The sequence below is a fragment of the Antrostomus carolinensis genome, unplaced genomic scaffold (genome assembly GCF_000700745.2).
Source record: "Antrostomus carolinensis isolate BGI_N321 unplaced genomic scaffold, ASM70074v2 scaffold6679, whole genome shotgun sequence".
Taxonomy (NCBI): domain Eukaryota; kingdom Metazoa; phylum Chordata; class Aves; order Caprimulgiformes; family Caprimulgidae; genus Antrostomus; species Antrostomus carolinensis.
This window is the reverse complement of record NW_010339119.1, coordinates 52-15673: the sequence shown is the minus strand read 5'-3', so window position 1 is coordinate 15673 and position 15622 is coordinate 52. Positions and strand designations below refer to the sequence as shown.

At 43.2% G+C, this 15622-nt stretch overlaps 1 protein-coding gene across 1 annotated transcript; it reads right to left on the bottom strand.

Annotated features, from left to right (window-relative positions):
* Window positions 1-302: 302 nt before the first annotated feature.
* Window positions 303-15375, bottom strand: LOC104518287 (copine-1; the record flags this gene model as incomplete). The annotated part of the gene is made up of 14 exons (XM_010175719.1): window positions 303-419; window positions 1200-1436; window positions 3638-3771; window positions 5538-5589; window positions 5668-5722; window positions 6368-6501; window positions 6967-7026; window positions 7128-7214; window positions 8802-8900; window positions 12609-12698; window positions 13145-13228; window positions 13888-13959; window positions 14186-14260; window positions 15033-15375. Coding segments are annotated over 14 exons (1639 nt in total), but the record flags the coding sequence as incomplete, so codon positions are not given.
* Between the last annotated feature and the right edge of the window lie 247 nt (window positions 15376-15622).

Below are 15622 nucleotides of genomic sequence, written 5' to 3'. Positions count from 1 at the left end.
TCTATTTTTCTGTGACAAAAACTGCCAGCAGTTGTGGCTTTTCCATATTTACATTTCTTCTGATGAGGAAGAGGAAGATCAAAGATACAGAGCACAGGCAGAATTAGTGTGAATGGTACAATCCCGAGGCACTGAGCAGCCACAGTGTGCGAGGGCGAGTGTGGGTGCAGACAGCTCCCTTCAGGCAGCGATACGGGCAGCCAGGGTCAGGCTGCAATCTACACATACATTGTTTATTTCTGCAATCTACACATACATTGTTTATTTCTGCAATCTACACATACATTGTTTATTTCTGCAATCTACAGGCTCTTTGTTTCCGGTGGTTTCACAGGTGGCCATCCCCGCCATTTATAGTAGGACACCAGCTGCTTAGGCACTTCAGCCAGAACCACCTGGGAAAGAGCTTCCCGGGGAGCCTGTAAGAACAGGGAGGAAAAAAAAAATCAGAAATAGTGCAGAGAAAGGATTTATCAGCCCCATGACAAGCTCTCTTGCAGAGTTCAGACTGCAGCCCCCCACCTGCCACGTCTCGCTCCCTGTTCCAAGAGTCCCTCACTGCAGCTTTAGAAGCGCTTCCAGTAGGTCCCAGTGAGCACTGCTGATGAAAATCACTCGTTCCCAGCTCTGCACTGCTCCCATCTCCAGTCGAGGCTCACACAGCCCTGCTCTGGGTGGGAAATTGCCCCAGCCACTACCAATTTCTCTGATTTGGGGTTTTCATTTGACTCCACTCTTCAACCCCATTCACTGTGCACCATGCACGAATGCTAGTGCCACAGGGGAAGCAGGGAGGAGCTGGGGAACGACAGGACTGCTTTCAATAGCAGGGAAGACTTATCTCAGCTTAAATCCCTCCTGGGCCTCAGCATCAGAGACTGACAATATGATCTCAGTTCCTTGCCTAAACATTTGCAATCCCAGGAGAGAAAACATCTCCTTTACTCCTTTAACTCTGCAATAGCCGAGTGGCAGGATACTAACCCAGTGATACAACGAGAGCTCTTTAAGAAAAGCTGCAGGAGAGCTCCAAGGAGGCACACAGAAGCAAACATCTCAACTCTCCCTGGGAACAGGCAGCTGGGACAGCACTCTGAGCCTGCAGCTTCCTGCCCTTGCTAGACCCGTGCTCATTTTTCAGATGTAATAACTGCACATATACTGGCACCAGGACTCTTCTGAAGTTAAAGACAACTTACATTTTTGAACTGCCGGAAAGGCACAAACTGGACAATGTCTCGTGCAGCTGGTTCTCCTGTCAGGGACTTCAGGACACCGTTGTCTCCATCAAGGAACTCCATTGCTTTGAAATCAGCTGCACCAACTCCAACGATAATGATGGACATGGGCAGCTTAGAGGCATTAACAATCGCTTGCCTGGTTTGGTCCAGATCAGTGATCTCTCCATCTGTGATGATCAGCAAGATAAAATATTGCTGAAAAACATTAGAAAGCACCCTGTTAGGGAGTTCAACACCAAAGCTCACATAACTGAAGCCAACTGGAGCAATTTCTAACTCTAAGAAAGAAATCAGATGTTACTGTGGATAAGACAAAACCAAAATATTAAAGAAATTTATGTTTATTCCCATTTTTTCATATGCATAGTTCCTTTCATTCTGCACTTGATTTCCCTGTGCTAGAAAAAAGATAGACACTTAAATTCAATTTATAAAGAACAATTACATCAATCAGCAGAAAGTACTAGAGATGAGCAAAGTACTAGTAAATCAGCAAAGCTGCATACAAAATTCACTGATGGATGCTGCCTTACTCACTGAAACCTCAAAAAGGCAAAAGTTTAGTATTAAATATCCCTGGAGTGTAACTCAAAAAAATCTTCTTTTTTAGTTACCAATAATTTAAATTATAAGTATTAGAAATCTCAAAATACAGCAGTAACAAATGTCATGACACAAAGATGCTCTGGAGATAACAAAAGGGGAAGAATACAGGAGCTTTTCTAGAAAGAAAAAAATACCTCAAACCAACACATTAGCATGGTTTGATGATCACTGATGATTGATGATGCGAGGGCTGGAGCAGCTCTGCTGTGAGGACAGGCTGAGAGAGTTGGGGCTGTTCAGCCTGGAGAAGAGAAGGCTCCGGGGAGACCTTCTAGTGGCCTCCCAGTACCTGAGGGGGCTCCAGGAAGGCTGGGGAGGGACTTTGGCCAAGGGCAGGGAGTGAGAGAACAAGGGGTGATGGCTTGAAACTGGCAGAGGGGAGATGGAGATGAGATGTGAGGAAGAAATTCTTTGGTGTGAGGGTGGTGAGACAGTGTCCCAGGTTGGCCAGAGAAGCTGTGGCTGCTCCTCCCTGGAAGTGCTGAAGGCCAGGCTGGATGAGGCTTTGAGCAACCTGGTCTAGTGGAAGGTGTCCCTGCTGATGGCAGGGGGGTTGGGACTGGATGAGCTTTAAGGTCCCTTCCAACCCAGACCAGTCTGGGATTCTGTGATGATTCTTTGGTAAAGTGTTTAAAATTTCCTTCCTTTTCCAGGGGCTAAGGTTTAGTACCTGGTTCCAAAATGAGCAACCACCCTTTTAGAGCAGCTATCTATAGACTTAAAATGAAAACAAACGAGATGCACACTGTGAAAATAAAAGAAAACTGAATTTCCAATTCCAAAATCCAGTTAACACCTGTGTTACTAAGGCTGCACCCCATTACTGACAGATTCTTTATTTAAATAGTTAGTTTTTCATCTATAAGAAAAAGTAGAGATATTTAAAATATAAAGAGAAATAAGAAGATTCCCCAAGTGTTGAGAAGGCTAAAAAATACTCTCGGAAATGTAAGAAATGGATCTCCCTAGACCAAGCACTTCACAGGGTGGGAGATGTATTCGATGTACACACAAACCGAAGTATAACCAAAATTACTGACACGCTAGAGCATAAAGCAGGTGTCAGAGTGCACATCACAAGTCTTTCTGCTTGGCCTGTCAAAATGGAATCGGTTCAATCCATCAGGAAACACGCGTCCTTCATACAAATGGAACAAAGTTTAAAGAAAAGGAGCTGAATTTTAACAGCAGCCACGGCCACGCAAGCGCACAGATGAGACACGGAGCACGGCTGGAGGGCAGCACGGATGCTCTGCAATGCAATTCGCATCCTGATTTAACAGTTCTCTGACTCCTCTGTCGATGTGACCCTCTAGATGTCCTGATTCTGCATGTCCCACAGTGGGACAGATACTTCAGTTCTCTGATATTTTTCCTGGACATGGTCTTTGTGTACATTCTTGAGAGCACAATTACTGGGAATAAAATATACTGTGTGCATTCCCTGCAGGGGATGGAGCTTGGCAAGAGAGGTTAGAGTGAGGCAACTGCTGACAGAGTCCAACCGGTCTATAAGCCAACACAGCACCCCTCTATACTTCAATAGTAAGTGCAATGCCAGCAAACTGTGAAAAGGAGAAATGAATATCACTTGAGCAATGGAAACTAATGTCAACATCTACCAAATACAGGCTCACATCAGTATGCACCGAGAGAGGGCCAACAGCCTCTCTGTAAGCTAGGAACCACCATGGGATCCTAAGGAAGGAAGACAACATCACTGTCCCATCACAAACATGGAAAACAAATATCAACCCAAGGCAGATCCAGAGGAGAGGATGTGCACTCACTGAAGCAGTGCCTTGTTGTGCCGAGTGCGCCGCAAACCTCGCCACGTGGTTTATAATAGGAGAGAAATTGGTTGGCCCATAGAGTCGGATCTGAGGAAGGATCTGGCGGTAGGCATCCACTATTCCTTGGATCCCTGTAACACAAGGAAGGGAAGCTGTCACAAGAGCCTCACAACTTCTCCAGTAATTTTTTATAAGAGTTACTAAATAGTACAGCAAAAGGATAATAACTCTGACGCAGCTGCGAACTCCTCAAGGACAAACAAGCAGCAGGATAACCACAGACACACAAAGCACGGGGCTGAAACCAGCAGACACCTGCAGAGATAGGACTTGCAGGTTTCTCCTCCATTCTACATCCTTCACATTACTCTCTGTGCCTCTAACATCACAAAACTCATGGAAGTTGTGGGAAAAATAATTCAGCAAAGGCATGCTGATGACTACATTTACCTTGTTCTTTCTACCTTGTCATCCAATTTGTCTTGTTTAACTGCTTATAGTCTAATTAGACAACAAGGTCAGACACTCTCTGGAACAGTAACTTGTTATTTTCCTTGCCTAAAAGTTAAACAATGATCCCCAATTCAGGATTCAAACATTCCTGTAACAGAAACAGCAATCTCTAAAGGTTTTTCCTATGAAAGAACCTTTTTTTGTTAATTAAACAATTTTTTTAAGAAGTCTGATTTTAAATGGTGCATATTCTTCTGTGGATCCATCTAAATTGGCCTGTTCCTGGCTTGTATCAATGTAGTTTCATTTGCCACTGCTGCCTGCATTGCCCACCATGCAGGTTTTAGTGCAGTAACTATCGAAACTACTGCACAGGGACAAAAAGACAGAGAAGGGCAAAGACACAGACCCCAGTGAGGCAGAAAATGTTGAACTGACCGAGGAAACACTTGGATTTTAACACTGAATCTCAGATTCTATTCTTTGGTGGTCTTAGACCAGAGAGAAAAACTGAACTGACTTAAAAATAGTTGTTCAAGAATTCTGTGCCACTAACAAGCTGAGAAAGTTCTTAGTCCTAAAAGGTCATAATCCAGGTTACAGGGCAGCCACTAAAAACAACTGAAACAACTCCACTAAATAAAATGCCTATAAAGAAAATAAGCTTTTAAGACAACCCTTTAAAAACTAACATTCAAACACACACATTGCTGATGAAGTAACGATGGTCTCTAACAGGAGATGGTTGTTCTGGAAGTGTGACCAGCACAGGCACGTTGCTGAGCTGAACCCAGTAATGTACCAGAAGGAACCAAGTTGCAGCAACAAAAATTTCAGCACAGACTAACAATCATATTAAATCCAGACCCCTTCACTGGAGCTTACACAGACTGCACAGAAGTCTGCATCAACACATGTTGGTGCTTTAAGAGCTGAAGCTGCAGGTGGCCTCAGCCTTGAGCAATTAATTCCTGACCTTGAGCGAAGATAAAATTAAACAACAAAAAACAGAATAACAAGAAAGAATGTGTGTGAGACAAAAGAAGAGATTGTTTGTGTGCTGGAATTAGTAACCAGTCAGCAGTAAAAGAATGGCTCGTGAACAGGTGGAATTATTCAATCATCTCAATTGTTTAGGCTCGTGCTCGCTGCCTGTGTCATAAGCGGTAACGAATCAAAAGTGAAAGACTGGCGCGTGCTTGGGGCGTGTGGGGGGAAAAAAGGATATATCAGCAGTACAAAGCTTCAATAAAGTGCTGATGCCTGAAGACATCTCGGTGTTGGTCATTTCTTCATCTGCCACAAACACACACCCACTGCTGTCAGCATCTCTGACATGCTGCATGTCTTGCTGCTGCATCTGTTTTTCACCAGTTACAAAAGAAAGACAACACTTCAAAGATCTGCCTCTCTCAGTGAAATATTAATAAAGAGGTGTCCTCACCTTGACAGTAAGGGTTGCTGGGGTTGAAGTTCAAAGCAAACTCATGAGATACCTAGGAAAGGGGACATTACAAACTGTTAGGGAATGCAGATGTGGACAGAGCAACTGCCCAGCGTCGTGAAGGCCCTACCTGCCAGCTAGGAGGAACCTGAGCTCCAAACCCAAATGCAGGAAACAGCTTGTCCCTGGAGAGAAAGGGCAACAACAGGAAATGAGCAAGAGCAATTCTTTAATAACTTACTATTCTGTTTTATTCCCGGAAAGCAGCTGGACACCAAGGTTCAATTGCTGCTACAAGGAATGGGGACACCACCCAGCTCCCCATGGCCAGCCACCAGTTACCCAAGGGTTGCAGGCTTGGGCTTGACAGCTTCAGAATTTCTTTCAGTGCAGGAGCCCACAGGACTATCAGGAGATTTTGAAGTAGCAACAGAAAAGCCAACCCAGCCAGAGTCTGGCTAAAGGACAGAGCTGACAAACATGTTCCCACTGAATCAGACAGGGCATTCATGTTTGAAATGCACCATCAGCAACAAGGGATTAGTGAGCAGCTAAAGCAACGATGCAGAGTAACTAAGGACCATAAAAGGGCAGAGCTGGAGGGACAAATCAAGCAAATAGGCCAAATGACAAAGGGCTGACACTGCCCTCCCTGGCAATGACAGAAGCAGAAGAAACAGCAGCAGCTCCTGAAGGGATCTCCAAAGGAAAGGCAGCACCTCAGTCACTCAAATGCTACAGCTCTGGAACAAGCTATCAGCCTTGATCACTGTCCGCCAGCGTGACACATTTTTGATGTGGTGGCTAGATCAGTTAAGATCATTACATACGTGTCATAATCCTGGACTACACTGCCCACACTCCAGATGGCAATCAGGTACTCATTTATCCCGTCTGGGCTGATGTAGTGAAGAGAATCTGGTGACTTGGGATCTCCGTTGGAGCCAGTGAAGTCTACACCCACCTAACCAGTCAAGATGATGACAGCAAGTCACTGATGCATCACCATGAGCACATAAGAAGAACTAACCAGAAAGAGAGGGTTAGACCAGGCCCACACAGCTCCCTTCCTCCCAGGCACACAGGCAGCCCTACACAGGGACAGGTAAACAAGCCCGCGTACCTTTCCCTGCGGGGACACGTGCATGTTTAAGAAGTAGTAATCCTTTCCACTGCTAGATGGAATCAATTTCTCAAAAGTGTAAGGAACTCTAGTTCCATTAAAGTTGCTACTTGATCACAGAAAGTAAAAATATATATAATTTGGTCTTTGCAGTCTTCATCACTGCAAAGTCACACGGCATTGCACAGAATCATAGTGGTTGGAAAAGACCTTTAAGTCCAACCATCTGCACTGCAAATAAAAGTACTGAGCGTAACTTCATTGCTTTTGTCATCTACCAAGGTGTGCAGTGGGGAAACAACTCACTGTAAAGTTAATCTGGCAGCCTCCCATCACGTAGTCCAGAAAGGAATATTCTGTTTCAATCTAGAGGAACAGACAGACAGTGTTACGCCTCCTCCCCATTAGAACAGATTTCATTACAATCAGAAAATAAAAAAGACAAAAGCTAACAAAAATCTCCCTACCTTGCAGGATTTTATCCTAAGTATGCCGGAGTTTTTGTAGCTCTTTTTCTTTTGTTTTTTCTCAGGATGAATGCATTCAAATTCCACCTACAGAAAGCAAGCACACAAAAAACAAGTTCCAAAATATCTGCATTTACAGCAGGGCAAATTTTGGAAACAGAATGGTGTCAGACATCACACAATTTCAGAGTTACCCAAATAACTGGCAGAATTATGAAACTTAATTTTAAAAAGGTTTGCAACTACTTTGTCTGCTATCTGGTAAGTCAAATGGGGTGCTTTTGCTACCAACACTGGGCAAAACATGAGGAAAGACCTCAGGAAAATCTCTCTCCTCAACAACATAACTGCTATTCTGTAACATGGAACAGCATCAGTGTATCCGAGGGAAAAAAAGTTGATCACAAATAATGAGCATTTCTCTTAACATGATCGGGTTCTTTTTTGGTTAAGAGAAGGGAATTCACTCAAACAGAAGATAAGGAGGCAAAATCTCAGGGTAGGGGAGGCCAGAAAAGCCTAGGACACAGGTTCCCAATGGCAGTGCTGCACTGTTCTGTTTCACTCGCGCTAGTTCTGATTTCAGAATCACAGAATGTTGGGGATTGGAAGGGACCTCGAAAGATCATCCAGTCCAACCCCCCTGCCAGAGCAGGAACCTCAATGAGATCACACAGGAAGGTGTCCAGGCGGGTCTTGAATGTCTCCAGAGAAGGAGACTCCACACCCTCCCTGGGCAGCCTGTCCCAGGGCTCTGGCACCCTCACTGTAAAGAAGTTTCTTCTCCAGTTTAAGCAGAACCTCCTGTGTTCCAGCTCACACCCACTGCCCCTTGTCCTACCATTGGGCATCACTAAGAGCCTGGCTCCATCCTCCTGACATTGGCCTTTCACATATTTATAAACATTAATGAGGTCTCCCCTCAGTCTCCTCTTCTCCAAGCTAAAGAGCCCCAGACAGAAGATTTAAAAAAAAATAATTTTTCACAGGGGCGAGGGAAAAAGGCAAGAACCTTCCACCAGCTTTAGGATTACAGCACAGAAATCAAGCTGACTGGCAACTGGATGATGTTCTAGGCTCCATCCTGTGTGTGGATTCGTCTGAATTCAGACAAGACATCTCAATGAGAATGAGAGTTCAGGTTTTCACTGCTGACAACAGAGAGAAACCAGCAAATGATTCAACCTATTCTAAACTGGATGCCCAAGACAAGGTAAGAAGCGTGCTCCCTGGAAGCACTGCTTCTCTCTGATAGCTCGAAAGGGGACCACAGTGCTTGTGAAGGTGACCAGCTCAAGCACAAATGTTACCTGAGACAAGCCCTACCTCTGGACTCATCTATTAAAGCATGAACAAGCCCTTTTATTTCCACTTGACGCCACAGAGGCAAAAGCAAGCTGAACTGCTGGGAAAAGTGGCTGGCAGCCTGCAGACCATGGGCTCAAGGATGCCTTTAGGAACAGGAATGGTAACTGTACCCAAGGAAAACTGAGCAGTATCATTCTCACTGCAGCTTCTATTCTTCCCAGATGTTGGCTTAGTAACACAAAGATAGAGACAGGAAAATTCACTTTTGGAGGCAACAAGTAAAAATATAGATCTGAGGTCAACATTAAAAAGGGTCTGTGAAAGACTGAACTATGGACTACGTTAGGGGGGACTGAGAAAGCTCACCGGAGAGCCGTCACCCGCTTTCTGCAGCTGAGCCAGGTTAGTTTCAAAAGCTCCTATCAAGTCGTGCGACCCGTCGCTGTCATGGTCTGAACACTGGACCTGAAAGGGAAGAGAGAACAAGCCATGGGAAATGTCCTGCACTAGGGGGGACAGCAGCTGCTCCCCACGGGATCTACTGACAGCTCTGCAGCGATGCTGGTGAACTCCCCTGGCACATCTGAGCTGCTGGTGTCACCCACATCACTAACTGAAACCTGACAGTAAGAGACACTCAGGGTGAACCTCAGAAAAAGGTGATGTTCCATTGCTCCCCCATTTAAGGACACACAGTGCAAGTTTTAATTAAAAGCTGTTCCCAGTTTAAACACAAGAGACAAAGCCACCAAAAGCCCCAACATTTCACAGCCCAGATATATAAATGTGAGATCACCCGGGACAAGATATGGGAAGAATAATGGGAAGCAGCAATTAAAAGTTTGTTATGTAAGCACTTTCTGAACATACTCTTTCCTTCTGCCCAGCAATAGCAACAATTTACAAAGAAATGGTAATTTCCACAGAGCCCTAAGTCTGCCTTTTTCTGCATCTTATACCAATCAAAGTATAAAGACTTCATTAATAACCAGCCATGTTTAAATCAGAAGGAAAGCTTTAGAACTAGATAATGCAAAAAAAGCAATGCATTTAAAAATAAAAATGGGATAATAACGATGGCTTAGAGCAAACACAGCAAGACAGATATGGTCAACAGCTCCCCACAAAATCAACTATGAGGAGCATTTATAACATGCACAATACACACAGCTGCAGAACACAATTCCAGAGGCAGTCAGTCAAGAAACAGTTTGTGAACAGCTGCTTCCTCCCCCATTGAACTTCACAAGCTACACAGATTCCAAAGCTCTCCCCGAGATCTGCCTCCAGGAATCAAGAAGCTGATGTTACTCCAGTATAAATCACAGTGACAGCTTTCTCCTCAGGATGAAGGACAAGAGGAACCCATGGGTATCACCTCGATAGGGATGTCAAATTCAATGGCTAGATACCTGAATTTGAGCCAGGGTTCTTTTAGGACTACACTGATCCACTGGGGATCCTCCAGTGGTGTGAGTGGGAAACCAGTGCAACAGCTGAGTGAATTATAACCTCATCTAGCCACCCAAATGGGAAGCACCACGTCAGCCTTCAGCCTCTTAACAGGAAAACAAGATCACCTTAGAGACTGTGCCCCCCTTCTCCCCCTTTATCTCCTCTCTCTGCACACTCAACCATAAAGCAACTCCCACCCTCCTGCCTGAACTCCACTCTGCCTCTCTCAACAATTCTGATGTTTAAACACCACCCACAAGCAACTGGATTATGCTGGGGAGGCAATGAAGGAGGCTCTCATGCAGAACCCAGGGTGCTGACACCCAGTGCAGGGTCTCCTTCTCACCAACACACCCAGAGAGCTGCAGAGAATTCAGCAGCTGCTGCCTCCATGCACCTCCTCTCCCCTCCTGCTTGCTCCTGCTCTCCCACTCAGCCACACCGATAAGATTGTATTTAGGACCAGTTTCATTATTAATTCACAGCATGATACAGCTTAAAACAAACCTCTTCTTGCAAAGGTTTTTTAAAACTGGTCAAGATTCACTGTATGCAGCCCAAAGCCTGGTGCTGCTGCAAACAAAATGCTGCTAGAAATACTGCAGAACACTGTACATAGTTATTTACTGATTAATTGTTTCTTCACAAATGAAATATCCAGTATTCATTATGAGATTTGGAATACAGCCAGCAGGTAAAAGGTCCCTTTCATCTACAAGAGGAGCTTTCAAAATTCACAGAAAATGGATTTGCCTTTGTGTATACACCATCAAACACGTGGACTGGCAGCTTTAGTCCCAATACCAACACCCATAAATTTCACATTAGCTATTTCCATTTAAACAACTATGAGGGAGAGACACATTACTTTCACTTGCCCCTATTTTTAACAAAAATGTCAAGAAGATGAGGCTGTGTCACAAATCTGAGCTGTTCTTAACACAGAACAAGGCAAACATCACCCTACCTCACAAAGAATTACTGAAATATTACATAGCATTGTTAATTTGATCAAAAGATTTATGTTCATGCACATATTCAGTACATCATCCACATACACAGCTGGCAAAGCTGATGTTTAGGGGACACATCAAAATGGCTGTGCTGAAGTACAAGGAGTTCTCCCTTTGCTTACTGTTATTTCATATATAATTGCTCCTACCGAAGCTTTTGGAAGCCTCAACCAAGAGGTTCAGGGTAGCAAAGACCAGACGAAAAATTACACCAGTGCAATAGAATATTCTTTAGTGCTGCTGGTGAAACTCCTGCCTGTCAGCCTGGATTCCCCTTTCTGACTGACTCGCCTAACCTGTTAAGTACAAGAACTGTACAATCCTTTTTCACACCTGCGTTGTGAAACTTAATAGATGATCCACACATGCATCAAGAATTTTGCCTGAGAGGAACTAATCATTTTTAAGAAGCAGGTGATTCCAAAGTGAATTCCAAAGCACAGAAAGCTTCTGGAAAACAAACAAACAAAACCTCCCAAAATAAAAGCCCCAAACAAATCAAACATACACACAAACAAAACAAAACCAAAATATAAACCACAAAAAACCCCCAGGCAAATGCAGTCTTGTAATAGAATGTGTCAACCTTGCCACCTCATGTCAGCTTTGACAAATGATAACAGGAATCTCCTCATCGTCTCCTTTCCGCATCTGCTGCTCACTTCTGCACCAAGAGGAGGACTTCTTCCTGACCTATGACTGTTGATTCCCCAACAATAAAAGCTCATGAACACCACTTAGAACATTGAAACATATCAACAAGCCCAGCACACCTGAACATCTATTGCCAAGTTACCAATCTCAGGAATTCTTTGGACTTGCCATGCTGCACAAATAAAAACATCAGCATGCATGCTTTTTGCTAAACCTTTCAGGTCAAACTTCCAGCATGAGATTTCCTCACAGACAGGATGAGGCGGGAAAATTCTGCAAATGGAAAGTGTTTAGGAGTTGGATAAGCAGAGAGAGACTGTACCCACATAGAACTATCTATGGATTTAAATGCCTTTACATTATCAATGCATTGCTTTGAACAGAAATTAACTAATTAATCTGCTATCAGATTTGCTTTTGCAGAAATGTATTAAAAGATATAATTGTTCTGCTACCACCTCCATAAGCCAGAGAGAATTAGTCATCATGTACAAGACCACAAGGAATTGCAGTTCTGACTCAAAACCAAATTTCTAGTTGGAATAGACTGAAAGAGAGTTGGGACAAGTCTGCCAGTCTCATGAATGGATGTGTCAAAGTCCTCTCTACATCAGTATCCTAAGGCCCTCAAGCTTGTCCAACATATCTGAGCTTCTCAGATAACTTCAAAACAACTGCTAGAAAGCCACAATTTTTAAAAACAAACCAACCAAAAAAAAAAAACAACCAAACCCCCAAAAACCACCCCACACACCAAAACCCAACCTGAAACCCTGGCTGGAATAGTGAAAAAATCAGTTCTAATTCTTCTTATGACTAATCATGAGAAAATGCGTCACTTCTGCATTTCTTGACTTCTTAATTTGACAACTCATGATGTTTTAATACAGACTTTGTACTTAATAGACATATAATCATTTATCTGCCACACTACTATTCTAGAAAGGCAATTTAATTTTTTAAATCTGACTAGACACCCTGATAACTCATAGTTAACATCAACATGGATTGGATTACTTATAACAACAAAGAGAATTTCTGAAGGCCGTACCTTGATAGGTTTATTAAAATCTCCACCACAGAACGTCTGCAAGGGAACACTGAACTTCCTCCAGCATGGATTTAAGTTGTTCTTAATCACCTTAAAAAAAAATACAGCATAACATCATGTGAGGGTTGTGGTGTGCAACTCACCAAGAAACATAATGTGAGGGTTCTGCACGGCTAAGAACAGCCTCAGCCCGTTCAACCCCAAAGCGCACGGATGGCCAAGCAAAAGCTCTGTAAGAAACACAAACTTGAAGCTCAGGGTCAAGTTAAATTTTAGAGACAAGCCAGTCTAGCAGCTCATCACCACTGAAAGGCAGGAGAGTCCTGCCACTCTCCTCACTCAGTGCGTGGCTGGAATCTTCACTGAGACAGCTTCATCCAGTCAGGCAGCAAAGAAACAGTTTTCTGCCAGGTCTGTGAGCAGAATCCCTTTCATCACAGAACTGGTGCAGTGCATGACCAGGAGGGGGACTCCCATCTTCAGCAGGAGTAAGCTGTCTGATCAACTCCAGAAAAACATCAGTGTAGAAACACTACCTCTGATCTGTACACCAGCTGCCACGTTCCAGCATCACTCTGCTTGTAAAACTCCAAAAATGGATCTGATTTACCTAAGAAATCCTGCAAACAAAAACCCAACAGAAGTAATCAGCCTCCTATATTTTACTCAGATGGGAGAAGAGCTGCCTAATCAGTACAGAACACCTCAAACAAAACACGAAGTCAAACGAACTTTACATTTGATTTCCTCTCTTTTATTTTACTTTTCTCTTTTTAAACTGCTGCACTTTCTGAGTCACCAGCATTTGTCAGCTCTGATTCCAAAACCGCCTCCTCAGACCATTTTTGTCACTATAAATCATGTCATTTTGCTGACTGAGCAGTGAGGTCACTAAATCCCTGGATTGGTCTTTGACTTAAAATAACATTGAGGTAGCACACCTAAATTTCCATCTTTTCTTCCTTTATAACATTACAGAAAGCTCAGTTCACAGCTACAATATTCATTGGAGACAATTATGTAGTTGAATTATGTATTAATATACAGAATATTCCAAAGCCAAAATAATCCCTCAAAACTTAAACTTCCCAGTTGAGTTTCTGATTTGTCATCACGGTTTTCAACATTAAATTACCTCTCTCGTTTACAGTGAGCCTTTTTCCATACATGGATCACCCAGTTTAGTTGAATGTATGAAAATACAGAGAGATTCCTGGCCAAAAGGCACTAACTGTAAGTATCATGTAAGTATGCAATATAATTTTAAAAAAATCAATACCTTTTTGTCCAAATTTTGGGCTTCAATTTCCAAGTACACAATCCTGGTATCTTTAATCTCCTCTGCTGAAATCTGTGCCACAGAAAATTTTCGGGGAAAAAAAAAATTAAACAAGAAACCCCACAGAGTTTTTCTTGTACTTTGTCCATGAAAGAAAACTGTAGTTACAAATATCTATCTTTCCTGTACACATGTAGCATTTGAAGATATACTGATAGAAACCCAGAAATGTCACTTTGCCCCAGACAACATGTGAAAGAATGAGAAACCATTTTGTCCACCCAGAAACTTTATTTACCGTAATGGTGCCCTTTCCTGCTGGCTTTCCCTGCTTCAGTTCCAGCGGTCGGGTGAACAATGAGCTGGAAACAACCTAAGGTTAAAAGACAAATAACATAAATATTAAGTTAGATAAAGATCAAAGACTTACTCTTCAGGAGCAAGATTTTCAAACTCTCCTAAAAGATCTGAAAAGATTTAAATGTATTTCCAGCAGCAACAGCCATCAGTTTGTGGTCCTGAATGGCTGAACAATTCAGGAGTTGGATAAGCAGAGAAAATTATCTTCTCTAACTATCCACAACACAGTACTCACTAACACGTCTCCAAATCTAACGTTAGCCTCCTATTTCTGCTACCCCTGAAACACAAGAGGCATTTCATCACAAGTAGCCAAAAAGTATTCAAAATCAGAAAAGATTATTTAATTTATCAAGTCTTTATTTAATAACATGAACCCCACTTTTCTTCTCCTACCTAGCTATACAAACCTCTCCTCAAGAAAGGAATACAGAATCTCAAACAGCCTTACTTCCTGAATTTACTGCCTGATAATCACTTTGTGCAAAGGAAACTCCATTAGAGCTCTCCAAGCACCATCCCTTCCTTACTCCCAGACTGCCTTTAGTGCTACAAACGCCTCTTTAAGTTAAGCAATTAATTACAAACCATTTCTAACCTTCACTTTGTGATGGATGAGATTTTTCTAACTACATTCAACAGCAACGCAAACTAACCTGATCAACAAGATGTTTTCAAATTTGAACGTGTCAAAGCCTTTGATAAAGCAGTCTTTCACTGTTTGCCATCATAAACCCAACACTGGCTGCTACTTTGTCAATCACTTAACACGTCTCTGTGCATACCTGTCCCAGCGTGCACTCGATCCCTCCGAGGTAGTCATCGTCATTTAAGTCAAACGACTTGTTATCGATATCATAGACGCCGAATTTCAGCTTCTGCACTTTTTCAAAGTAGTAGTCCACAATCAGTTTCTTGCAGAATTCTGGGTTTTGGCAGTTCTTGATCCTCTCCGTGCGATCTAGCTGCACAAACACAGAAGCAAAGTCACTGATGGATGAGTAAGAATCGTGCTTTTTCCCACACAGCTTTTCCTCGGTGTCCCTGGGCCTCTGGGCAGGTGGAACCAGGCTACACACCCCAGACCGTGCATCGTGCTCGGTGACGAACCAGGGCACTGCTGCCAGGCTGAGGCGGTTCACCGAGAAAGGAAATCACATTGGATAATTAACGCTGCCATACAGGAAAATTCTGAAATCAAGGGGAAAAAGGCTGGTGAAGAGCTGTATTCTGGACTGTGTACTCTGGGGTAAGGGCAAGAGGACAGGCCACATCCCCACAGGGAAACGAACGTCCCGATGCAACTCTAAGCAAATGTACAAGCAATTAATGGAACCAAAACTCCAAAAGGGGTTTGAGTGCAGGCACTGGGAGC